We start from the raw sequence: 24,334 nt of genomic DNA on the forward strand, positions 1-24,334 counted from the left end.
GGATGTCACTTACACCTCTAGCAACAATATGACAACTAGAGCCCGGAGACCTCATGATCCGACTACATATGACCTGTGCGGCTGTGTCCTAGCCTATCAGAGGGCGAGGAGGACATTGAGAAGGGGCTTTAGCCATACTACTTAGCCCAGATTCTCGATAGACAAGACAGTTTTAACTAGGCCAGGCTTGTCCTGGAATAGCCTGTTGAGGCTCAACCCTTCTGCGGCTCGACCCTGCTGTTGACAGCCTGATGGCTTGGCAGCACACCCTTTCAATACTTGATAGGGCTCTAGCATCGACGTCGCTAAGTATTGAAAACTCTAAAAATAGCGACTGACGTTCTAGATCTCAAGCCACGGCGCCTTCTCGCAACGGGATTCAGACACGTCTACGTCAGCCCCGAATGATTTCGTCACTATGATTAGTCTACTTCGAGCAGCAACACAACAGTAGTGATCATGGCGACCCATTATTCTCTCTCAGTACTGGCACCCGAATTCTGCTTGAACTGGCGGTTCAGCAGCCCTACGAGATGTCAGACCACAGTTGTTCTACCTTCTCAACTGTCAATCCTTTCTTTTGGTCTAAGCCTGCCATAACGCTCTTGGCTGTAGTTTCCAAAGTTACTCCATAACTCGCACGGCCGCGCTGTCAACTAATATACGGCGGCCGATCGTCGTTCTCCCGGCTTTCCACCCACTGCCCGTGCTCGGTCGGCTAATCTTTCGAATGTCTCACATATCAATTGCAGCACGGGTTCGTCGACCTGAATAGGGGCTTTTATAGGGAGCAAGTCTTTCTTCGCCTTGAATTACCGCAAGTGGCCAGCCCATGTCATCCTCTCCACTCATGCGTTCAGCTCTTTCCTTTTATCAGTAACTTTGATATCCTCCTCTTCTGCCGTCCTGAATCTCTCAACTTGCTCTCAGTGAAGACTTTACGGTGGTGCAATAAATCGAATCGACTCAACCGCCGGCGACAGGAGCTGAAACCCATTCAATTCTGGCTAATCTCAATTGGGAAGCAAGCTTGGGTAACTTATGGATGCGATTGTTATATTAGAGTATATTAGGTGATCTTACAGACAGGCCGCGTCACGCGGTATGTACAATCAAACTGATACCTCGTGGTTTAGAGTTACTCTTACGGACCGAGGTAAGGATTCTCATTAAGCTATAAGCTGTATTAACAGGCTTACGTACTTATACCGGCCTGCGCTTAATGGGCTATATGTTTCTTCTTCCTGTACTATCCTTTTGATTTTCTTACAGAACGACGTTTTTTAATTCCACTTACTGTGGCAATGAAGTAACCAGGTGACTGCCATCTGACACCTTAGATAAACTCGCGACTTTCTCTACTCAGCCACTGACACTGCTGCTGCTTAGTCCTTCACAGCATGTAGCTTTCCCTCGTCAGCCTTGATAGGTGGAAAACCCAATGAAGGTTCACTATCCGGTTCATTCAGCCGGGCCAATGGTTTTCGAGGGAGTTCATTGATGTGATCTATCCTAGGCCAAACTCAATGATGAGAACCATGCCTTTCATTGAGCAGTATTTTCGGAAATGATAGCCAATACAGAATATCTTGCCGTTAGAGAATACCAAATAACCAAATCACGAGTCGTTATGTGTTACCCTAATGCCCCTAGGTATTTTTGGAACAGGGTCAGACGAGTAGTGCGGTGGCGCGTTGGAAAAGTAAATGACCTGCACAGAATATTGCACACTTGTAATAACTTGTATGCATCGAAACCTATCTGCTTGTCAAAAGCCACTAGTTTAAGTCTATATCTATACTAGATATTGTAAGGCTAAGTCTGACTGCGATTATACTTGGATTAGATGCGACTGCGGTTGCGCTTATGGCTGTGGCTGTGGTTGTTGCACGATGAGGGCTTAGCGGCGCCGCTGCCACAGGGCTATGTGGCACTGACCTACCATACCATGGCGCTAACTCGAGTGAGTTTCCTAACAGGAGCCACAGCTGTGATTGTGGCCGTAATCGCAGTTAGAGGCGCAGCTGATATGCAGTAGTAGAACCAACCTATAGAACGGAGCACGTCATCCCTCATAGGGCTGATGGCACCCATCTGCTGGACAAATCTTGCGAGAACAGGGCTGAGTGCCCTTAAGCTAAGATCGATCTTAGTCACAGAATCGGCCACTGTAGGGTGACATACAACTCAGTTCTTGATCGCAATCGGGCCCAACCTCACATCAGCTGCAATAATGCCCTGGGTCTAGAACCTGAGCAAAAACAATCTTAGCATTCCTGGCGGGTGAGATGGAGCTGATTCAGTCAATCGGCATCTTGATAGTGCCACTAGCAACATGAAGCTTGGCACGATGGGGCTATGCGGTTACGTTGAAACTAATCTTGAAGTTAACGATTCTGCTAGTCTTGGTCAATTTGCCTGATAAACGAGAGTATTAAAGCAGCTTGCCATCTCGAAGTGTTGCCCTCTCGTTCCTCCCTATGCATAAACATCAAAAGTCGATTACACAGCCAAGTCGGATATTTATCGTCGTCAGAACTCTCGTTCGCTATGTTACCACTTCTCTCTTTTCTGTTTCTGGGCATGCCGCTCGTGGTAGCTTCATCTTCCCCTGAGCCCTGTACTCTCATCACAAAACAGATTCGCGAACATCAAAAGTACAATAACTCCGCATCCGTTTTACAATTTCCTGGCCAACTCGCTGAGGATTGTCTCCAGTCCATGCCTTTCTACCCTGAACTTGCCGATCCCTTTCTCGACGAACTCGGTAAATACGTCCAATGGCAGTCCACTCTCGAGGTTCTCAAAAACCCTCCTGATATTTACATGTCCTCGCCTACCGATATACTGGGCGGCCTTGAGATAATCCGCAACACCAAATACTCAAGCCAGTGGGAGTTTGATCAGGCAATTAAAAGCCTTATTAATAGCGCCAATGATGGCCACTTCGATGTGGAACTATGCTCCTTCACTCCCTTCACTTTTATGCGCAACACGGCTTTGGTGTCTGTCTCGAAGGACGGCATCAAGGCACCTGAACTATACACGCTTACAGACGCCAAGCTTCTCAACAGAGCGGAAGCCAAAATCTCTCCCGTCGTGTCAATCGATGGCCGAGATGCTAGCTCGTACCTGAAGGAAATCGAAGATCAAGTGCTGAGCCAAGATCCTGATGCGCGATACAATACGCTTTTCTTTTCCTTCTCTGGCAATCCCGGTGGTGTTCTTGATGGACGTAATGTGTATCCTGGCTCTAATATCACTACGCTCGAGTTCCGCAATGGGACTACCCTTGAGGTGAAGAACATGGCCGAACTTAACGACCCTGGCTTTGAGGCTAGGAACGGCAAGGACGTCTTTGATATGTACTGTCGACCAACACCATCAAACTCATCAGACAACTCGAGTACTTCGGAACCGGTTGTTAAGCCTCCTCTGAAGTCAGGCCCCGTCGGTTACCCCGAACCACTGATCCGCGACCCCTACAACCAAATGAACGGTTATTATCTGGACGATGATACTGTAGTCATGATGATCCCTTCTTTTAATGGATATGGACTGCCCTCGAATCAATCGTTTACATTTGGCCATTACGCAACTAAGATTGTATCAAAGGCCTTGGCAGATGGCCGTACCAAGCTAATCATCGACGTCTCTGGCAACCCGGGTGGGAATGTTGACAGAGCCTTTAATCTATTCAAGCTGTTTTTCCCTTCCGAATTTCCCTATTCGGCCAACAGATTCCGACGCCACGAGGTCTCTGAGGGCCTCGTTAAGGTCTTTTCAGCCGTCAGCAGATCGACGGCGTTGGAGAATGCCCCTATTAATGTCGCCAAGATGGCATATTCCGTGGAGGTGACCCCAGACCAGGAGGCCGGCTTCGAGTAATATGAGGAATTTCTTGGCGATACCACGCAGTTGGGCACCCCGGTCAGCTCACTCTTCGCCAGCTTCAATTTCACCGAGGCATCTGGCAACAGCGACACTCCTATTCGTGGGTACGCTGGCCGACCCCTCAACAAGACGCAGCCATTCAAGGCGGAGAACATTGTCATCATTGGCGACGGATTGTGCGCTTCGACCTGCTCCATTTTTGTCAACTTGATGACAAATATCGGCGGCGTCCGGGCTTTGCCCTTTGGAGGGCATCCTAATGGACAGCCTATGCAGATCATGGGAGGTGTTCGGGGTTCGCAGACCTTGACATTCGACAATATTGCAACGGTGGTGAGCGCCGCCAAATCGGTATATCGGGAGACGCCTGAGAAGCTAGAGTTTATGACAAAGGAAGAAAACGAGCGATTCATGAAGGCGGCTACTCGGCCGTTAGAGGAGTTTCCGATTAAACTCGGATCAGGACAAGTCACTTCCTGAATGCCTACCAGGAGGGGGACGATGATCTCCCTCTTCAGTTCCAGTACCAGGCCAGTGACTGTCGTCTTTACTATACCGCTGAGAACATCTATCATCCGGAAACCATATGGAAGTCGGCCAAAGAGGCCATCTGGGGTAATGGGTCTTGTGTCAAGGGCTCGACCGGCGGCACAGGTTCCCTTGAGGGCAGGAAGAAGGGCAAGAAGAACGAGTCGGAGGGTGGTTAGGAGGGCAAGCTTACCCGCCGCTTTTTTAACATTGGGCTAGAAATGCAAGAATCTTACAGGGTAAGAAGCAAAGAACCAATCAGGCTATGAAGCGCCCGCTCTGTGACTGAAAGTGGAGCTGCGGCTGATACATTGTCCTCTTGCAAGTGGAAGAGGACAATGTAACAGGGGTAATGGCCCAATCAAGACGCGGAAAAGTCCTCTTGCACTTGAATCTGGAGCTGGAATAATGATGTAGTGCTAAGATCTGGGAATTTTCAGCCAATCAGCAACTCGGCTCAACTCCAAACGATATTACTCCAAGATGACAGCTGGGTTACCCAATTTGTTAGACGATTTGAATAGAATAGCCTGCGAATAACAGCCAGGGTGAAATAAATCTATTCTACTACAATTGATTTTGGTATATAGAACTAGGGATAAGGCGTCTAGATCTAGAAAGTTCAACGAGTATAGGAGGGGCTTAAGGCCATGCCAAGCAGATCTAGCAATGCCATGCTTTTTGCCTGGATGCTCTGATATATGTTTAAGACTCGGAGCAAAACTGCATTTGGTATATATAATAGCTGCTTCTGGCAAATTACAATAAAGGCTGAGACTCTCGAGCTTCTGTAGCTTTGCTAGAGGTAAAGTGGGATGGCAATGTTGTTCATGAACAGAGGAGCGGGCCATTATGACTAAGCATATATAAATATAATAGACAGGGCAGAATGGCGGAGATGGAGTAGATATTATACGAAGATGATAAAAACATGAGTTTCAGTAGACGATGCTAATGAACGTTGTTTAGGTCTGGAGTAGTCAAGTTGTTGAACTCGACAAGGGTCAGCCCACGGAAAGGCGACGCGTTTCGTGTTTTAGGTTTTCTAATTTCATTAGTGCGGTACGAGAAACGCAGTGCATTTCCATCGGGGAAAATATGGGGCGAAAGTTCTAGACGATGATTGGTCAAAAACAGGAAACGCAATGCGTTTCTGCTGATAATTCTTGAGTAGGATGAGAAAAGACTAGCTTGCCTCGATGGCTTGTTACTGAGGCGGTGGGGCATTCCAAAACCAACCAACGTGCACTGATAAAAACAGATGTAATTTCATGAAAGGAATGATGACAGGGGCTTGGTGCACGGACGAAAAGTGTGTAGTCTATTAACTTACAAGCAGTCCTTGGTACAGCAGGGAGGTAGTGACAATAAATACTGATACAGGGCTTTTTCGGGTCTTGTAATTGGAATGAGTACAATTTAAATCCCTTAGCGAGGAACAATTGGAGGGCAAGTTCTGGTGCCAGCAGCCGCGGTAATTCCAGCTCCAATAGCGTGTATTAAAGTTGTGGTTAAAAAGCTCGTAGTTGAACCTTGGGCCTTTCTGGCCAGTCCATTCCCTCTGGTTGCACCGCCGTTTTTCAGCCGCAAATTCCAAGAGGCAGCCACCAATTCCGGCTATCCTCCTCGTTTCCCCTTATCTCTGTGACGTATCACGTTTAACCCCTAGACTTTTACCTTGGTTAACTCACATGGTCCAATCAAATACGCGGAGCCTACCCATTACTGATATTCCAAGGAAAGCTTTCTGCGGTACATGTCCAATCGGAGCCCTGTCATGGCAGGACCCTTTACCCCTCCCTATTTTTTGTATTTCCACGCTAAGCCCTGGCTTCCTGTCACCAAGCTTTGATTCGAATCACTTCACATGATCATAATGCGCTGTAGCTCTTTCTGCCATTTTCAGCACCAGAAGGAGGATATTGTCTGGTCCATTTGAAGCCGGATGCATTTGAACCGAGATTGGGGCGATTTGTTCAATTCTTTTCCTTCTTCTTTTCCAACACCCATGGCTTTGGTCTGTCTGGTTGCAGTTAGCCATCCGTCGGCCCAAGCTCATTCCATGCCAGGGTATTTGCTTTTTTCCACATGGCTTGAACTCCAATTCTCTCTTTTTTCCCCAGATTTTTCCGATTACCGTATCCGTACCCCCGAGACCTGCTTGTTCCCTTGCTTGAACAACCCCCACCTCCCCCCACCTTTTCTTGTGCCCTTATTATTTATAACCCTTTGCTCTCCGTTCGCATTGAACCCTACTGTGTCCAAGCTCCCTTCCTAGCATAATCCAAACCCCTTCCAGTTCAACGGTCGAGGTTCATACCAAAGTGCTTCCAGTCTTGGGCTCTAGTCATTCAACATTGGATTAAGCTGACTTAGACATATCAACAGCTACAACGCCGCAGAGATGGGTACCGTCTACGCTGCCTACAAACAAGACCCTCTGGGTGACGATATGCAAACCTACGATACCTACGCACCCGCGCCTGATGTGAATTCCATGAGTCAAAACCCTTCAGGCATGAATATTTATGGTGCGCTACCTCAATTCCATTGGGGACAATGGTGGTCTCCTACTGAAGATGCTTCCTTTGCCGAATCAACCAACATGACCACCCCCAATGTCTTCGCACAAGAAGAGTCCCGATACAACTACACCTACGATCCTGAAACCTCTACACAATGGGACTCTCCTGCTACCTCCACCCAAAGCTATCCTGTTCCGTCACCGGCCACCGACCCTACCAGCTTAGATATTCCCGTTGGCGACACAGAGAGCCGTCGCGGTTCCTCATCAACAGGGTCCGAGAAGCGAAAGCGCAAGCAAAAAACTGCCAAGCCAACCGCTTCCAGGTCGACGAGACGCGCGCCAACAAAGTCAATCAAACAAGACGCTGCCCCCGAAAAGCCCAAGGGTCGCGGAAGCCAAGCCAAGCCAGTTTTTCAGCCTACAGAACGGTCTTCTCCCCAGTTAGGTGACGAACTCGACGAGTACAGCAAAAAGATACAGGAGAGAAATCGAGTCGCCTCCAACAAGTTCCGTATCAAGAAGCGTGAGGACGCGAAGAGGCTCCAGGCCGACGAGGAGAACATGGAGCAGACCAACCGCAAGCTGTCGAGCTCTGTATCTGACCTCACTCAACAGGTCTACGAGCTCAAGGTGAAACTCTTGCAACACACCGACTGCGACTGTTACTTGATTCAGGAATACATCGCCAACGAAGCCAATCGGTACATTTGCGACTTGGGCGGCGATAAAGAAGCAGCAGACAACTGCGCCTCGTCCTCCTCGCCATTTACATCACTACCAATAGTATTCTCAACAAAAGCGAATCACTATGTATGACTAGGATACTGGAAACGATGACTCCGAACCCAAACATCACGATCCGATACGACACGACCATGACCTGAAGGTCGATACACTGAAAGGCCTCTTTGCAGATCCTGGGGGGTGAGGGATGGATAGAAGAGGCACTTTTAAAAAGTAGCGATATCTGCATTTAACTTTATGACCTTATTCTAATTTCCTTTTTGGTTCTCGGTGATTTGAGACGGTATCACGACAAAAAAGGCTTTGGCAGGCTACTTTGTATAAAAGCTCTTAGGCTTAAACCTATCTCAGAAAATAGCATCGAACCTAGCCCTCAGGCTGTGTGTCATAATGCCGTATACAACATAATCCAATGCTGACAAACATGTAACAAAACAAATCGGGTATGATGAAGACCAACTCCCGTTACTGCGTGGATTTTAAAGCCACAAACTCCAGAGCAAAAGACTTGTCAGTGCCCAGACACCACGGCCAGCTAACTCTGGTAGTAGTCGATTCCCGCTTCAACACCAGGATCTTGCGGATGAATCTTCTCGTTTGTACCAGGTCGCAAACGTTACAAAGTAATCCAGTACCTGAAGAAGTACCTCGCCAGCGAGGTGTTTCTGTCACGCCGCATAAGTGACACCACGTGACTGGCTCGGCACCATCTGCTATAGAGAATCATAACTTCATCACGCGACATAAAGAGCTTAAGAAGCGTTTTTTTCGTAAATATGACTATCAGAGAGCCAAATGCAAATATCCAACTATTATTTGCGATTGGTTTACACTTATAGCGAATACAATTGCGAAGTACGGCATTCGATCAGATGATATCTGGAACTTTGACGAGACTGGCTTCCTTATAGGCATGATTGCAAGCGGAATGGTTGTCACAGGCACAGACAGGCGTGGACGACCTAAATCAGTGCAGCCTGGAAACCGGAAATAGATTACGGTCATTCAGGCGATTAATGCGGCAGGCTGGGCGGTCCAGCCGTTTATCATCGGTGCGGGCCAATATCACCTCGCCAACTGGTACCGAGAAAGCAACCTCCCGGGCGATTGGGCTATTACAACAACCCAAAATGGCTGGACCGATAATAAGACCGGTTTAGAGTGGCTAAAGCACTTTGACCGGTGTACGACCAATCGATCAACTGGTTCCTATCGTCTCTTAATCCTTGATGGGCATGAAAGCCACCACTCGATCGACTTCGAGAGATATTGCGAGGAAAATAAGATCATTAGGCTTTGTATGCCGCCTCATTCGTCTCATCTACTTCAGCCCCTTGACGTCGGGTGCTTTAGCGTGCTTAAGAATGCTTACGGTCGAGAAATAGAGCATTTGATCAGATGCTCTATAACACACGTTTCGAAGACTGAGTTCTTTCCGGCCTTTTATGCCGCATTTCAAGCCACTATGACAGAAAGAAATATCAAGCCGGCCTTTAGAGGAGCTGGGCTTGTTCCTCTTAATGCGGAAAATGTGGTCTCAAAGTTTGATATGCAGCAACGGACTCCAACGCCAGTTGAGGAGGTGGCTAGCCCGTCAACACCTTGGGTCTCAAAGACTCCAAAGACCGTGCTTGAGGCTGGGTCTCAGTCTGAATATATTGAAAGACGAATTAGAAGGCATCAGAACAGCTCCCCAGAGTCAATCCTAGGCGCTCTGAAGTCTCTTTCCAAGGGAACAAAGGCAGTTATGCATGAGGTTACCTTATTACGGGGTCAGGTCCAAGACCTTCCACAGGCAAATGAGGTATTAAGCCGGCGCCGGAGGGCAAGAAGGACCCGACTGCAGAAAAGAGGGGTAATGACAGTAGAGGAAGGAAGGCAAGTAATTGATCAGATAGATGTTGATGCGCAGGTAGTGGCCGAATCATCGAGAGGTGGTAGCCAAGGAAGGTCGGCGCGACCAGGGGTTCGGCATTGTGGTATATGCGGTAAGCCTGGTCATAATGCAAGAACCTGTTAGGTAATAATTGAGACATCTGGGGAAGAGTATAGTGAGTAGTTTTAATTAATTTGTTGTGTTTTTATTCCGATTTCTAGTTTAGAGGTTGAGAAAAGTGACCATTTCGCTTGTCTGACCATTTCGCTTATCATGTACGTTAGTAAAGTTCTAGTCCCCTGAGCGTCTAAACTTAACTTGGCGTGATGTTTTGCTGATAAAGGCGGTTTTTTTAAAGGTACTTAAGTAGACATACTGAGAAGGTGAAATATTCAGAGAAGAGAAATACTATAAACCCAATTGCTAAACCATTGAATATAAGTACAAGACGCGACAGTCAAGGAGAGATTAGACTTGAAGTCAAATCAACTAATTATTTTAGTTACCTATGATTGGCTCTTGCCCACAAGCAATGAACTCAGCAAGGATGGCACGGATCACCGTGTTATGAAACGGGCCCCGTTCCGCGTTTTTGTAAACGACCTGGACAGTAACGGGGCCCGTTACTATCTGGTATTCTAGAGTAGAATGTTCAACGCGGTCTAACAGACATCGTCGTCAGATAAGTGTGAGAACTTATGGAAATATAAGTAAGGCAAGTCTTAAGGTCCTATTATATAGTTTTATATTATGCTAAGAAGTTTTATATCTTATTCAGTATCTAGTTTGAGTCGGTTAGTATACAATAGTGTCAGATAAGTGTGAGAATGAAGAATAAGTGGGGTTAAGATGATCTTGCCTATATTTAGAAGAACCTCGACGCGTGCACGGGCCAGATTCTGTGTAATTCGGCACATTACAACGAGCCGCCCTTGTTACAGTAGTAGTGGTTGTAGCCTAGTAATCATTTCTGCCTGAGACATTAACGTGGCGTTGCTGCGTCAAAGAGGGGTACTCCATCAAAACAAACAACAGACGCAAGACAAGCACAATTCAACATAACCAGCAATTATACAGTAAAATGCCGGATTCACGAGTTTTCGCATGGATCAAACAATTACCTGAATCATTTGAATATCTACCAGTGCAATTACAATCATCATCGCAGCCCAAGCCCTGTAATAAACGCAAAGCCTTCCAACCGCCAAGTCCTCCACCAACTATCTCCAACGATATGGACGAGACGCCAACTGGCCGGAAACGACCACGGCTAGACCCTGCTGACCCTTATAAAACGCCTATTGGGAGACCTCGAGATGAGACAGCCCCCAGGCGCAACCCGTCAAAGGCGTCGTCAATGTCGGGTTCCAGCGCCTCATCCTATCCATCGCGCTCATCATCGCCATTGAAGCAGCAGATCATGCGTCTACGCATTGACGATACAGGTTTCGACATACGCGATCTCAAAGTTGACAATCCTCCAAGCCCAGAGGTTGACCATCTTTTGCAGAACTTGAACGATATCGGGAGTGGCCTTGAGTTTCTCCCTGATAATCTGCGTGATGAGATTCTTGGAAGCCCCATGTTGTAAGGCAAAGACACACACCCTTGGAGGTTCTCTTTCAAAAGTGCTAGTGACTTTGGGCATCTTCCAGGACGTATCCCTTCTCCACAAGAAGTGTCGCTGGTGTATGAATGCGCCAAAGACTGTCGCGACTTTGGGCATGAAGAAGCAGGTTGGAATGCAGAAGTACACCAGCGTCTGCTAGAAGCTGTCTTTAGAGAGCCTGGAAAGACGAGAGGAGGACTGTACAACTTTACAATGTCGTAAGTATCCATCAACCGACTCGTCAAACCCATGCTAACTCATGCCTCGTAGCACCACTGCTCGGCCGCATTCAATGTGGCTACCCAAGTCAATCAGAACCAAAATGATTGACTTTTGTATATATGTCGACTTACAACAAGAGGAGCCAGAGTCCTTTCAAGCGCTCGAGTCTCTTTGCAGAACAACACCTACCACCACGGTCAATCATACCGACTTCGAGCGACTGCAGTTTCGTCCCATTGTCCTGAGTATTGAGACTAAGGGCCCAGCTCCAAGACTAGACACTGCAGAGGTCCAAATGGGGGTATGGCATGCAGCGCAGTGGATATTCCTCCGTTCAACAGTGCTTGCGTCATTACACAGCTCGGAAGAAGCAGAAAAACAGGCTGACGAGATACTATCCCGGTTACCATTCATCCCTGGTGTTATCGTTCAGGGTCATCGGTGGTATTTTGTTCTGTCGACATGGCACGGCTCAAGGACTACTTTTTGGGCTGAACGACTGTTCGGAAGCACCCAAAGTTACAAGGAACTATATCAGGTTATAGCAGGGCTAAGGCACTTGACTTCTTGGGTAGACAAGTTCTACTTGCCCTGGTTTCGAGCACATATCTTGCCCAAGGAAACTTTTGCTAGTGGATGAAGCTGTCTCATCTACCTGCTCTTGTACTACTCTCACGGCTTTGTGATGGGTCTCACAAAACTTTAACAGCATGACTTTTTTGTCGTCACCAATTGTGAACGACCGGCCGTCAGGAGCCCAAGTTAGGTTGCCTGGAACTCCTTCTCGTTTTACGATAGATTTCCCAAATGCCTTCAGTTCTATTAACTCTCCGAATGGTATATAGCAACCCCGTAGAAGATATTTGCAACGGATGGACGAAATGCGACCGGGTTGTGACGGATAAGCTGTCCGACAAGGCCAAGCCAAGTCAAGACTATTGTAGGCATAAACGGGGACGGCGTACTCGAAGAACAGAAGCCTCCTAATCCACATGAGGGCAGCTAGTCTAGGTGATGAACCATGGGCTGAATGAAAAGCAAGGGACGGTCTCTGGATTCTTAAGAAGGCTGTATAGTGAATAATGGCATATGCAGACATATCTCCGGTAGGTTCCTGGTACGTCCAGAACATCATCGAAAGTTGAAAAATGGCCTTAGATAAGTGCAGCTAAAGACCAGACGGAAGAGAAAACGCCGAATCTGAAGTTAACGCATCTTCACCATCATTTAAATCGCAATAATTGATCTTTTTCGTTGAAATGATTCTCAGTCTTGACTCCGTCGTACTCGCTGATATACTCCTCATCATCTCTGTCACCATCGGCATCTTCATCTTCATCTTCATCTTCATCTTCATCTTCATCTTCATCATTACAGTCACTGGAATTATCCGCTTCTTCCTCAAGTGCTTCGTCCAGATTCCAGTTAGAGAATTCAGCCTCGCGCTATAAAAGAGCAACCAGATACAATATATGACGCATCATGATGGTTTCATCGCGTCCGAGTTATAAGTTATAGATCTCTTGCTGCTGATGTGTTTTAAAATGTAGAACCCTAAACACATAACAAATGAACCATTTCCATATATCAACATATCGTCTCAGGCAATCTACAAATTTGAATTCGCAGGGCCAAAAGCTGTCTTTCCAATACGTATTCAGCCAGCATGGAGATCTATATAAAGTCTTCACTAGCGTGAACCTGGCTCGATCCACTATGAGGTCGACACCACGGAGAATAACTCATAGCTGAGCTTCTACGGTGGCTGGGCTTCGGAGTGCTGTATCGTGCCACTGGCCCAACAGATAATCTTCGCTCCATGCTGGTTTGGGCTTTTTTTGCTGTAGCCGCACTGATGCCAAGCGGACGATTATGGAATAGGCGAGGCCATCCTGTATGCTGCGCCATGGCGTTGTTTCATTCCGTTCGACGTCCTGATCATCAGGCTGATGGTCATGGTGCTTTGGAGGCCACATGTTTGAAGATAGTCAGGGTCGCCAGAGTAGTCAATGCATCATGGTAAAAGTGGACGACTGACAAGAATAAGAATCAATCGAGGAGGGCGAAATCTTTGTTGCATATATACTGGCGTCAGTAGAGCCCTTGCTATATTTCTACGGCGCGGTCACGAAACACGCGCGGTCAAGATATCGATTTGCACGTAGGCGCCCATGAGGTAGTATCGGTCTGCGCCACAAAAGTAAAGCTAGCTGCGCAGGTTGCGTCGAAGGAACAAACTAGCCAATGAGAAGGTTTATCACGCACTTTTAATCAAAAACTCTGCTGGGACCTCTCAAAACACTGTCCCTCTTTCAGTGAAAGAGGATTTTACAAGGGTATGAGCCAATGAGAGGTGGTGAATTTCCCCTTTCGCTGAAATTGGGACTGACAATAGGGATGTAGCAACTACCGATGATTGAGAATGAGGAATGGGATTGGGATTAAGAAACAAATCCGCTACCAAAAGAGGGGCGTTATGATGATCAAAGCTTGGCTTCATAGGGCCGTCATATATAACATGGGTTCGAAAGATGGAATCCATTGGTTTGTTCTAGCTTTCATTATCAGGGAGGGGGAGAAAGAAAGAGGGATTGTAGTTAGTTCTTTGACAGTGAAAGTATGTCACGTCCTCGTCATAGTGACTGGGTAAGGTATTTTCATTACATCAACTTGGTATCAATATTGATAGAGTCCCAAATCTAGTGCTGTCTGCAAGCTTCATCTTATTATTTTTATTTTTATTTTTTATTTTCCGGCCATGCTAATCTTGGGATTTTGTGTGGTGAGCGTAAATAGATCGGCAGTCTGTTAAAGGTGGGGGCAGTCGAGCTGGATGGCCATGCCATTGGGCCTAGAGTAATACACCCAGACAGAGAGCTGAATTTTGATGGCGCCTCACTCACTCTCTAAATCTGTTCAAAGTTACGTTCTTACGGATGAAACGCCTAGAAAGGGGTCCGCTAGGGCTTCCTATCTCGACAATCTTGACTCCAAGCTCTGCAGCAAGAGTATCGTAGAAGTGGCGTCTAGGCGCTTCGTGCACTTAGCGATATTCAAAGCTCAGTCTTATTATTATCGCTCATTTACAACACCCACGAAGAGCTTTACGGCTTAATATTATATCCCGCTGCTCTTCCGATCTCGAACGAGAATACGAATATCTTCTGCGAGTCTGGTTCTCAGTTATGATGAAGGGTTCCGCCTTACTCGAAAGTACATTCCCGCCTGGCCTGTACCTTCATGCCTGTCTCTTAGGGCGAAGTCCCCTGCAGTAGTAGGTCTGAGGCCTTGGCCATCTGTAAGACTCCGATAGGATTACTATTCTTCCGTATGCAGTTGAAGATCTCTTGTGCCTCTTCAGTTGACCGTGAGTGTATCAGGGCGTATAGCTCGCGTAGCTGTTCCAACTCGGTGATCACTTCGCTATTGCGACTCTCCAGGGCTGATATCTTCTTTTCCTTCTCATCGGTGCGGTAGATGTAAACTGTGGTGGTTTCAATGCAGCGCTGACACATAGGCCTACCGCCAGTACACTGCACTGGTTTTAGTTGCATGGTTCCTGAATAGAATCAATAACCAAGTTAAGGGAGGTCTTACTCGCGTCTTCTTCTTTCGACAGGATTCACAAGCCGCGTGAGTTCCTGCTCGGGGAATCTAGGTTATGCCTGAAAGCGAAGATTGAGACTGAAAGGTGGAGGCATCTTCTATTGAACACGATGCTGGTGTAGTATTGGGAAGCAGTGGCCGGTATTTACTCGACATAAGAAGCCTGGCGGGATTGCAGGCATGCTAAGGGTTTCCCCGTGGCGAGGGGGATATTATAAGTGATCCTGATTTGATTTCGCCCCGTAAAGTAAAGTAGCGCTGCCGCCTGAGGAGAAATCGTGTTTTGTCTAGGAGAGAGAGACTGTTAGAGAGAGGCGATGTTAACAAAGACTACGTGACTGGAACGGTGGAGGTCACCCTCCGATTTTACTTTCAGTCCTCGTCTCCTGTTGCTTTTTATCTCGCAGATGGGCGAATCATGGGCTGCAGGAGGGTTAAATAATCTGACATATGGTTTTTACGTCATATAAACATCAGAGATGAGCCTAGGCCTCTTCAATGAGAAGACAAGTTCGGAACTCCTGAGGATCGCTCAATCCAAATGTGGTCACCGCTAACATTGTTCCAAGTGCATCGTATTCTGTAACACGGCAACGTTGTGTGTGTTTCTTAATTTTATCCAAGTTTACCGTCGGCAACTTGGTTCGGCGATGCCCCGAATGAATGACAAGATTTCTTTTGCATCTGTCATACCTATTGGCTTTATGTGGTGCCAAAGCCCCAGTAATTTTGGAGGTTTTAGAGGTGGAAAAATCAACCATAGCCGGGAATAGCATTATCCCACCTATTATTACCGCAAAGACATGAATTTTTTACTATGCCCTATGTATCATTGGCATCACGTTTATATCGAAGAAGATAAGCGGTAAATAGAATAGTAGCCACACAGGATATTAAATAATTTTGAGGGTAAGTTTGTCCTTAGAATATTCGTGCTGCGACTATATTTCCCTCTGGAAAATCATGAGTTGTTCAGGAACTCCTGGCAACTGTTATTATATTCGCTCTCTTCTGCTCCAGCACTAGCAGCAGAACTATAATTATCCCATTAGACGATGCCTGTAGTGGTTTTCTTGTTCGGTGTAGCAGCGGCCTCCCGAATGCGGTTAAGCAAGATCCTCGCCGCAGTTTCTTGATTAACACGATACAGGTTCTAGTCTAGAGACAATTCGTCTGGAACTTCACCAGCATCGACGCCCTTAGAGTAGCTATCGGAATGGCATGAGTTCGTCCATCAGCTCATATGCTCCTCTGTCGACCCAATATTATCTGCATCTATAGATAGGTCATCATCTTCGCCGGACGTGGAATTATCGGTGCTAAACGGCGGGAAAAACCTGGCAGGGGATGGCAGTGGAACTGGTATCAGTCTCTCGATGCGCCATGACAGATACTCAATCCCGATAGACGGTGATTCTTCGATTGTTTTTGCTTCTGAACCGCCGGGGGCGGGACAAGAAGTTAATATCGCTGCCCGTCGATGAATGATCCCCTCTATGCTTTCATTCGACCTCCCACTCTGAGGCTCGGAAGACCATGGGAGGATATCTTGCTTGGGCCGCTTCGTATCGACCACTACCATAAAGTGATCATCGGGGAGAACACCACCAAGTCCGCAGGGTTCCAAGGGCTGTTGCCCCATGTACTGCTGATCGTCGTTCCAAATCAAATCCAGCTCGATATCGCTGCTTTGTTCACTGTCATCGTTTATCAGGTCCTGAACTTCATTATTATCCTCGCCCATGGCTGGTGTCTGCCGACGCAGGTCTTGGCATCGATCCGTCAACGGCCTGTAGCCGATGAAGGACCCGGATGTTTGTTCGTCGAGGAGACCGAGCGAATTCTGATGGTTGCTGAGAATCCTTTCTAGTTTGGGCGCTTGAGGGCGTGCGAGTGGTTGGTGATGGAGCTTCTGGATCACCCGTCAAATCAATGCAGAAAGGTGCACCGCTATAGTATGTGATAGCACCTTCGTGGCGTTGCCATTTGCCAACCGACCCTGCGGAGTATTTCAAGCCCAAGTCCGACTCGCCAGGATTTTCGTCGTCCACGACTATAGGAGAGCCAACTGACACACCCCGTGAAGTGTGCCCATCTGACGAATCCTGCTGAGCAAACAATGGCTTGTAGCGGAAACTTTCAACTCGAGCGCAAAGCTGTGGATCAAATGCAGGCATATCCTTACTTGAGCCGCAGGACTGGGATTCATTGCTAATAAATGGGCTAGTCTTTTCACATTTACGTTTCTTTTCCAAACCCTGGATATCGTCGAAAGAAGGACTTTCTTGCGAGTCGTAGCCAGAGCTGTGGCTACTGAACTTGGTATCTTTGAATCCGCCTCGCCATCGAATTTTATGCCCGTCAGGGGATAGTTGAAATCTGGTGCTGATTCCGGATACGGCGGAGCGAACGAAGTCTGGTGTCACATTGATCAAGTGGAGCTGGGCCAAGTTGTACAGCAGGTTCAAGGACACCCAGCCTTCAGCGTCTAGGTGGACGTCCTGGATACTCTGCTGTCCAGGCAATAACTCGGGCAGCAGTAGGTCCAAATGCCGGATGTAGTTCATATTCTCAGACGGAATCTGAGCACGATTGGGGTCCAAATCACAAGGTCGCGTTGGTCGCTGTTTTGGCAGAAGCGGGAGTGGGGGAAACGGCTTGGTACCAGAGACCAAGCCTTTATCATTGCCTCCGGTCTCCATGTTGTCATTATTGGGATCAGAAGCCGACCCACGGTCACTTGAATGACACTTGTTTCCCCAAGTGCGAGATCGTTGTTCTAGAGGGAGGATTCTGGCTTCCCGGATAGGCTCAGTTACACGAGTGGGAGGTTCGTGGGCAGATGATGGGTCCGCCACCTGTGCGTCTGCTACAACGCGCGCCATGATGAAGCTGCCACCCGGCCGCATAAGCGGAATCTTCGAGATATCGGCACCGTTACTTCTGCCTGTGAAGAGCTGTTCGAGACGACGAACAACGAGACTCTTCCGGTCCTTGTCTGTCATGATTACGTGTCGTGGGTACAGGCCGTCGGGAACATCTCGTAGATGATCCTCGACCTTGCCCTTTGATGATTGGGTTGAAGTCAAGATGGGGAGGTTAAAAGAGGTGCTTGAAGACTCGGCACCAGCCGACATGGAGGCATAAGCGGAGTCAGCTAGCCGGAGGCTGGAACCTGGAGAGGAAGGAGCACGTTTGCGCTGAATACCAGATTTGGAGTATATGTGATCGCGGTTGTGGGGGGATATCTTTGTCCTTTTTTGCAATGATGACACCTCTGGAGACCCATCGAGATCGGTGGTAAGGCCTCTCAGTATGGCTTCGAGTTCTCTCTTTTTCTTTTGGGGCAGCCCATGAACCTTGATCTCAAACAGCTTGTCTTTATGGAGCAGGGCCGGACCCGGTTGCTTATAGCGCTTGAGTTCCTTCCTAAGCTGTTGAATCTCGAGTGTTAAGTCGTCGATGACGCTGCGGTAGTCATCAACGCTACTGCTGTGCGCCGTGATGGGTATAGGAGGGGCGGCCTGGTATTGAGTATGCAAGTCTGGCTTCTCCGGATTCCATAAATCAGATTCTTTCCGGTAAAAGGGGACATTAACTAGAGCTTCATATCAGTTTCTTCTACTCTACTATGAGTCGGCTAGAGGTAGTGCATACCGTCTATGGCATCGTTGTTGGCCGTCGCGTTATGGCTCGAGTCATTATGCCACTCTAGTGGGTCGCTTGGCCCCGTCTCATGACTGCCGGTGAGGGAATTGAGATGGAGAGAATAATCGGTTAGTGGTGGCGGGGTTCTATGTGAACTATTTGGATTTGAAGGCATCTTAGCCGCGTAAGCATATGAGACGTGGAGCAAGACCCTAATAGGACTGCTTAATTATCGACGTCGCAGGAATTCCGAGTATGCTCATCGTCAGGCTACATAGTAAGATTTCCACGGTTCGACGACCATGTAATACGGTCGGGAGATGTCTAGCAACAATCGTCCGAGCCTGGCTTCCCAGTAATGGAAACAGAGCTCGAGTCGCCGCGAGGTTATCCAGTAAGAGATGTGTTTGACTGCGATGCGTCCTCAAAAGCTTGGCTAATTTAGTAGTCGATGAATTCGAATAGGTAAATAGCGTCGCGTGGAATGCTTCTCTGCAATTTGCCAAGTCAATCGTCCCGCCCAGAGGTCGCCAAAGCTGCTGCGGAGACAGCGGAAGGGTTCATGTACCTGGGCGTTGAATTCAGATAGTCGTATGGTGGCGATTAATGATAAAAACGGCCGCGACGCTCGGTCGGAGGATCGTGCGTTGTGCCTTGAAGAACGTACGAGTACAGGAAGGATGTGAGGTCGAGGGGGCATGCCGAACATTGCCAGAAGCAGCGACGGAGTAGGTCACTTGCCAGTGTAGACGTACTAACTGGTGGAGGTGTGGAGTAAAAGTGGAGGGCACTGGGGATCCAAGAGCCCGGGTCCGCGGGGGAAAGTCCAGAGACAGGACAGGACGTGCTGGAGATGTTCTTTTGGTTGAATGGTATACTTACTTAATTGATGAAGCTGGGCGTTGAATGAGTTACTGGAGGATGAACCCAAAAGAAATATTGGGAGACAATCACTGTTAACAAACGCCGGAGGCTGTGGCGAGGGGAAAAACGGGAATTTTGCGGGCAGTTTAGCAATGCTGCGGTGCATTGCAAAATGTTCACAGGGAATATCGTAGCGCTCCGCGAGCCAATAAGTCTGTGTACTTTCAATCAGTGATAGCAAAAACACCAAGAGACCTGCTCTGCTGTCGAAGCAGTCCTCCTTGGCCTGCAAAATCATCATTTTTCTTTAGCCTCCAACGCTGCAGACGCCATGGACTGTTCGGGTATGGACGGCGAGTAACTAAAGCTGCCCCGTCCAGCTCCAGCACTTGCTGCTCCTCATTGGGGCCTGCCCTCCCTCTATGCTCCAGTCCGGTCACGATATGGGGACATAACCAATTAAAATGCAAAAAACACGAGGTACTTTTATCACCGCCTGATTTATGCAAGTACCAACAGTTCTGATCGTTACAAATCGTTAAATCACAAATCGCATAACCGTACCTAGCCTGCTTTGCCCTGTGCCCGCAGCTTACATCACCGCTGATTTCACTGAGAGCGTGCCGTTTTGACCCTTTTGACCTTATTTGCCCTTGTCGGAAGCCCAAACAGGCTAGACACCAGTTGAAGCTCCAGGCAATCATGGGGGTACGGCGCCGCAGCCTGGTGTGTGTGCACGTGGAGCTGTCGTAGCGTTGAAGTTGCGTTCTGTACCTATCAAGGGGGTCTGAGCTCAACTCCGTTGTCTTGAAGACTCCTCTCGCATAAAACGGTGGGGCATCTCATCTGTCAAGACGCCAAAGGTCGCTTGATTACCGTGTTCACATTTATAAATCTGTATTTTTGTCAGTGGCTTTGATGTAATTTCTGGGTCCAAGCTTTCAACAGGCATCACCTCCCTTTTCTTCGATTCACGCAACGCTTTGGGTTCCTGAGGGATGTTGGGGACATATTGTAAGCGACATACGGCAGATAATGTTAACCCTTCGGCAAATGGTGATTGCCGATCGAGATTGACGGGGACCCAAGCTTGATCAGCTATCGCCTCCTCTAGCTAAATATCTATCAATTTTGAACATGTGTTGCCTCCTCTCATCCGAAGATACCTAGCTGATTCTTTCTGAAAATTGGTCCCGTCAATTCGACATTGCACCGCAGGCACAGTACACTAAAGAACCGCTGCTTAACTGAGACGTGCCCAAACCATAACTATCATGCACAGTGCGTGCAATGCCAGCATCGTTCAATGCTCTGCTTCGCAGGACAGCAACCTTCCGTCTTCGGCTTTTGGTCCATATCTCCAGCCGCCTCTGAAATCCACGCGAACAACACAAGACATGTCCTTTGGAAGGAATGCAGGGCAAGTATTGTGGCCCATTAAAAGGAGGAAATACAGAATAGAAACCGGCTAGATTCGTAATATTTCCTCAAGCAAACTGCTCAGTGGACAGTATTCTATGAACTGAATCTCAGTCATTAATTTCTCGCGCTCCCTGGAGCGTCCAACTTAGGGAGTACTAGAACATAGCTGCTAGGGACTGAAATTAGGTGCAGTGATAATTCTGCAGTGGAGGATTCGAGCAGAACTGCCATTTTGTCCATGGTGTACTGGGACAAGAGCGAATAATTTTGCAGTGTCGTTGGATATTGTGAGAACTGTGAAGTAGATAAAGGTCGAGTGAAGTAAGCCATGGCTGAGAAGATAATGTATTTTATCTTAACCTGGCTCACAGCATTGTGTTTAACATAGGCCATACCGCATCTTATCTCTTTGAGCGGCACGAGGCATCCACGATGTCACGACAGGGGTGGGGGCCAATCAAAATGACCGTGACGGCTGGTACCTCCGCCTACACCTAAATTAGCGTGTGATAGAAGTACCAACAGTCAGCATTGTTACAAATCGCTACATCACACACTTTGCATCCGTACCTAGTCTGTGGACCTCGCGCATTTCCTGATATAGGCTGTAGATAGCCTCCTTTTTCCTTCCTTTTTTTCGAGGGTCGGGTCTGCCCTTGCCGAAAGCCCTTACAAGCTAGGCACGAGGAAGACCTATCTCTTCCTCGATAGACATAATTGATATCTCTTTGTAGGTGATTTTGCCGGGCTTCTTAATCGTCGATATCTTCCTCTTTCCCTGTGCAGTCTCTCTTCCTAGTGTGACCTTTAGCAGCGTATCTATTAAAAATAGCATTATAAATGCATTCCTTCTAAGCTTGAAGCGTGGTATAGGGCTTCTAAGGAGGCTGCCGTGTTTTCTTCTGTAAAATGAAGCTATTCGCAAGTGCAACTTCAAGGAGGAAAGACCAAAGTAACGCCTGCCAAGGACCGCGCCGGAATCGGTGCTAATATGTTATATAAGACCGTATCTAATCGCCGCGGTTAACGTGGTTTATTTTATTATTATACTAAGCGGTAATAGTAGGAATAGGGATTATCTTGAAGCTATTACTATTAAAGACCTGCTATAGGCATTATGACTCTGCCTTTATGCCTCTTTTAGCAGGCTTTTTCCTCTTTTTTAGTATGCGCTCGTAAGGGGCTCTGCTAAGCACAGTTAAAAGGAAGAGCATGATGCTGCTATCTTTCTAAGCGATTTAAATAACCTAGGGAGAAAGGAAAAGGACAAATTAGTAAGGGAAATACAGGTAAAGCTATTCATACCTATTTATCTTATATCAGGATCAAATATACCTCGTTATACTGCAAAGCTATGTCATCAGGAGCTTTTCCGGTCTCTTTTATATGCTTTATCTCGGTGGTAATGCCGCAGTTAGGGCATGCCATGCCTATGGCACCGTGGCCAAGCTACCGAAGAAGGCGAAAGAGCTGCGGCAATGAGAAGAGGTTATCCATAAAGACGTGACATATCTGCGTTAACAGCCTTTTTAGTAGGTAAACCACGATGCTTTGCGTATTATTAGGAGGAATCTCGGTCTGTAGCTTTTCCCTTCTTGCTATACGGCGTTAGTATAGGTAGCTTAACTATAACAGCCTTATATGGTGATGCCTTCACGTGCTAAAAGCCACTGCAGAAAGAAGCCCTATTAGGCAATAACCCAGACTTTGAACCCCACGGGCGTAGGTTTATTCTTAATAACAGTTATCTCTTTTAATCTGCCTGTAAAAGGGATCATATACTTATCTACAGTTAGATTAGTCCCTGGAGAATAGAGCTCGATAGACACGCTTTGTATGTGATTAGACCACTCTTCAGCCGCTTGGAAGGTCTTTGGAAGGTCGCTCTCATCCCTCACATCGAGCTTGGTGTAGTCAAAAGTGCGGAAATACCTCGTGATCAGCTCGAACTTCCGTAACGGCATGAACTTGATGATTGAGTGAAGAGGGCGCTGATCTCCTAGGCTAGGGTCTTCCAATGGTCTTTGATCGATATTTCCCTATGAATTCCTAGGTAAATAAGGACCCAAGCCATACATAAGCTGTTGCAGTAGAGATGCCTTCCCACTTGAGAATGCGGACTGTTTGGAAAGGGGGTATTCCAGTTGTCAATAATGCCATTTTCAAGTAAGTGAGTGACCCAGCTGTTGGTGTATTTAATCCATGACTGTACAAGGGAAATAGGTACGAAAAGCTGGAATAATTCAAGTGGTTCCTTGGGTAGAGGGTTGATCTTGAAATCACGATATTCTAGGTTAAAAGGTTGAAAATCATCACCGCAGCCCTCTTCGGGCGGAAAATTAGGCACGCCGGTGGGGTCATCAGCCGCCCTCAAAGGCGGGGTATCAAAGCTGTGATCATCTATATAATCAGGTATCTCTTGGGAGCTCATCGTTTTAATTAAGACGCGTTAGGGTCAATTTGTATGAGGATTTTGATGATTTTGGCTGTGTTGAATGAAGAAGCTGTCTGACGAGAACTTCACGTACCCCGCAGGTACTAGTGTTGTTAGTAAGCAATGTGGGGCGAGTGACCTGCCGGAGCCTTATGCCGCTCAAAGAGATAGCCTGTCTCACTCAGCCACAAGGTTCTTGAACAGTACGATATCCCTACGTCATATTGGGGATGTGCTTTTGGTTGTGTTTTTGCGTATTGGGCGGTGTGTGCCCTCCCACCAATCACCGTCTCTGTGTGTGTAAATCCGGGGTTCTCTAAAAACGCTCTTGACAGCTCTGGTTTGCCTATGGGGCCATAATTATAGATGGGATGAGAGAATTGAAAAGGTTCAGTAGGAAGACCTTTTAAGCAATTGGATTGTTATGTCGATGATAGTCTCGTCGTCGCGGTTTCCGGATGCAGAAAACTCGAAATTTCAGGAGGCGACTCTTTAGTGCTTACTATCCGCGGCGGATCGGCTCGGCCTAAGGCACTGTAGGTCAGATCCCGGGGCGCCACGATTCTTTAATGCTCAGTCGACATCCTCGGCACAAGCTCATCTTTACAAGTTGTCGGACTTTCCCATCTCCAGGCTATCACTGACGGTTTCAGAGTTCATAGGATCACCGAGACATTCGAACCGGGTTCATTCGACGATTCGTCAGTTCTGGATCTTCAAAGAAGCGCATCCAAGAAACGGCCAGCCTCTTCTTCCCTGGTTCATCCCCGAGCGAAGATGGCACGGATCAGAGAACTCTCAGTTGGCTATATTATTGATTCCAATCTTCCCTTCTCTACCTTCGAGAGTACCTACCTACAACAGCTGATTCGTCAGTTAGACTCTGATCTTTATGCTCAGATATCCTGGGGTCGACCTTCAGCCAAGAAAGAATTGGAGGACATACTCTCTTTGAAGAAA

At 47.5% G+C, this 24,334-nt stretch overlaps 9 protein-coding genes across 9 annotated transcripts; 4 read left to right on the top strand and 5 right to left on the bottom strand.

Moving 5' to 3' along the window:
• Positions 1-2,550: 2,550 nt before the first annotated feature.
• BKA55DRAFT_598597 (uncharacterized protein) lies at positions 2,551-4,601 on the top strand (the record flags this gene model as incomplete). The annotated part of the gene is made up of 5 exons (XM_046196266.1): positions 2,551-3,855; positions 3,895-3,930; positions 3,967-4,245; positions 4,276-4,325; positions 4,364-4,601. 5 exons carry the CDS (start codon positions 2,551-2,553, stop codon positions 4,599-4,601), a joined length of 1,908 nt encoding a protein of 635 aa, XP_046043436.1.
• Positions 4,602-6,826: 2,225 nt separating this feature from the next.
• Positions 6,827-7,765, top strand: BKA55DRAFT_545049 (uncharacterized protein; the record flags this gene model as incomplete). Its single annotated transcript, XM_046190778.1, has 1 exon — positions 6,827-7,765. One exon carries the CDS (start codon positions 6,827-6,829, stop codon positions 7,763-7,765), a length of 939 nt encoding a protein of 312 aa, XP_046043437.1.
• Positions 7,766-10,650: 2,885 nt separating this feature from the next.
• BKA55DRAFT_714589 (uncharacterized protein) lies at positions 10,651-12,124 on the top strand (the record flags this gene model as incomplete). The annotated part of the gene is made up of 3 exons (XM_046200869.1): positions 10,651-11,156; positions 11,205-11,396; positions 11,449-12,124. 3 exons carry the CDS (start codon positions 10,651-10,653, stop codon positions 12,038-12,040), a joined length of 1,290 nt encoding a protein of 429 aa, XP_046043438.1. The 3' UTR covers positions 12,041-12,124.
• Positions 12,125-12,139: 15 nt separating this feature from the next.
• On the bottom strand, positions 12,140-12,568 carry BKA55DRAFT_459356 (uncharacterized protein; the record flags this gene model as incomplete). Its single annotated transcript, XM_046186091.1, has 1 exon — positions 12,140-12,568. A coding segment is annotated over one exon (429 nt), but the record flags the coding sequence as incomplete, so codon positions are not given.
• Positions 12,569-12,724: 156 nt separating this feature from the next.
• On the top strand, positions 12,725-13,530 carry BKA55DRAFT_582264 (uncharacterized protein). Its single transcript, XM_046194107.1, has 2 exons — positions 12,725-13,405; positions 13,442-13,530. Exons 1-2 carry the CDS (start codon positions 13,220-13,222, stop codon positions 13,496-13,498), a joined length of 243 nt encoding a protein of 80 aa, XP_046043440.1. The 5' UTR covers positions 12,725-13,219; the 3' UTR covers positions 13,499-13,530.
• A 946-nt stretch (positions 13,531-14,476) lies between these two features.
• On the bottom strand, positions 14,477-15,133 carry BKA55DRAFT_582265 (uncharacterized protein). The gene is made up of 2 exons (XM_046194108.1): positions 14,998-15,133; positions 14,477-14,933 (listed from the first exon to the last, which is right to left on the bottom strand). The coding sequence occupies exon 2, from the start codon at positions 14,913-14,915 to the stop codon at positions 14,652-14,654; it is 264 nt and encodes an 87-aa protein (XP_046043441.1). The 5' UTR covers positions 14,916-14,933; positions 14,998-15,133; the 3' UTR covers positions 14,477-14,651.
• Positions 15,134-16,240: 1,107 nt separating this feature from the next.
• On the bottom strand, positions 16,241-18,829 carry BKA55DRAFT_598601 (frequency clock protein; the record flags this gene model as incomplete). Its single annotated transcript, XM_046196267.1, has 3 exons — positions 16,241-16,796; positions 16,840-18,604; positions 18,664-18,829. The coding sequence occupies 3 exons, from the start codon at positions 18,827-18,829 to the stop codon at positions 16,241-16,243; spliced, it is 2,487 nt and encodes an 828-aa protein (XP_046043442.1).
• A 535-nt stretch (positions 18,830-19,364) lies between these two features.
• BKA55DRAFT_582273 (uncharacterized protein) lies at positions 19,365-19,830 on the bottom strand. Its single transcript, XM_046194109.1, has one exon. The coding sequence runs from the start codon at positions 19,817-19,819 to the stop codon at positions 19,409-19,411; it is 411 nt and encodes a 136-aa protein (XP_046043443.1). The 5' UTR covers positions 19,820-19,830; the 3' UTR covers positions 19,365-19,408.
• Positions 19,831-21,022: 1,192 nt separating this feature from the next.
• BKA55DRAFT_197634 (uncharacterized protein) lies at positions 21,023-21,454 on the bottom strand. Its single transcript, XM_046185098.1, has one exon. The coding sequence runs from the start codon at positions 21,331-21,333 to the stop codon at positions 21,055-21,057; it is 279 nt and encodes a 92-aa protein (XP_046043444.1). The 5' UTR covers positions 21,334-21,454; the 3' UTR covers positions 21,023-21,054.
• Positions 21,455-24,334: the final 2,880 nt, after the last annotated feature.

Source organism: Fusarium redolens, assembly GCF_020744475.1.
Source record: "Fusarium redolens strain MPI-CAGE-AT-0023 chromosome Unknown BKA55scaffold_21, whole genome shotgun sequence".
NCBI classification, from domain to species: Eukaryota; Fungi; Ascomycota; class Sordariomycetes; order Hypocreales; family Nectriaceae; genus Fusarium; species Fusarium redolens.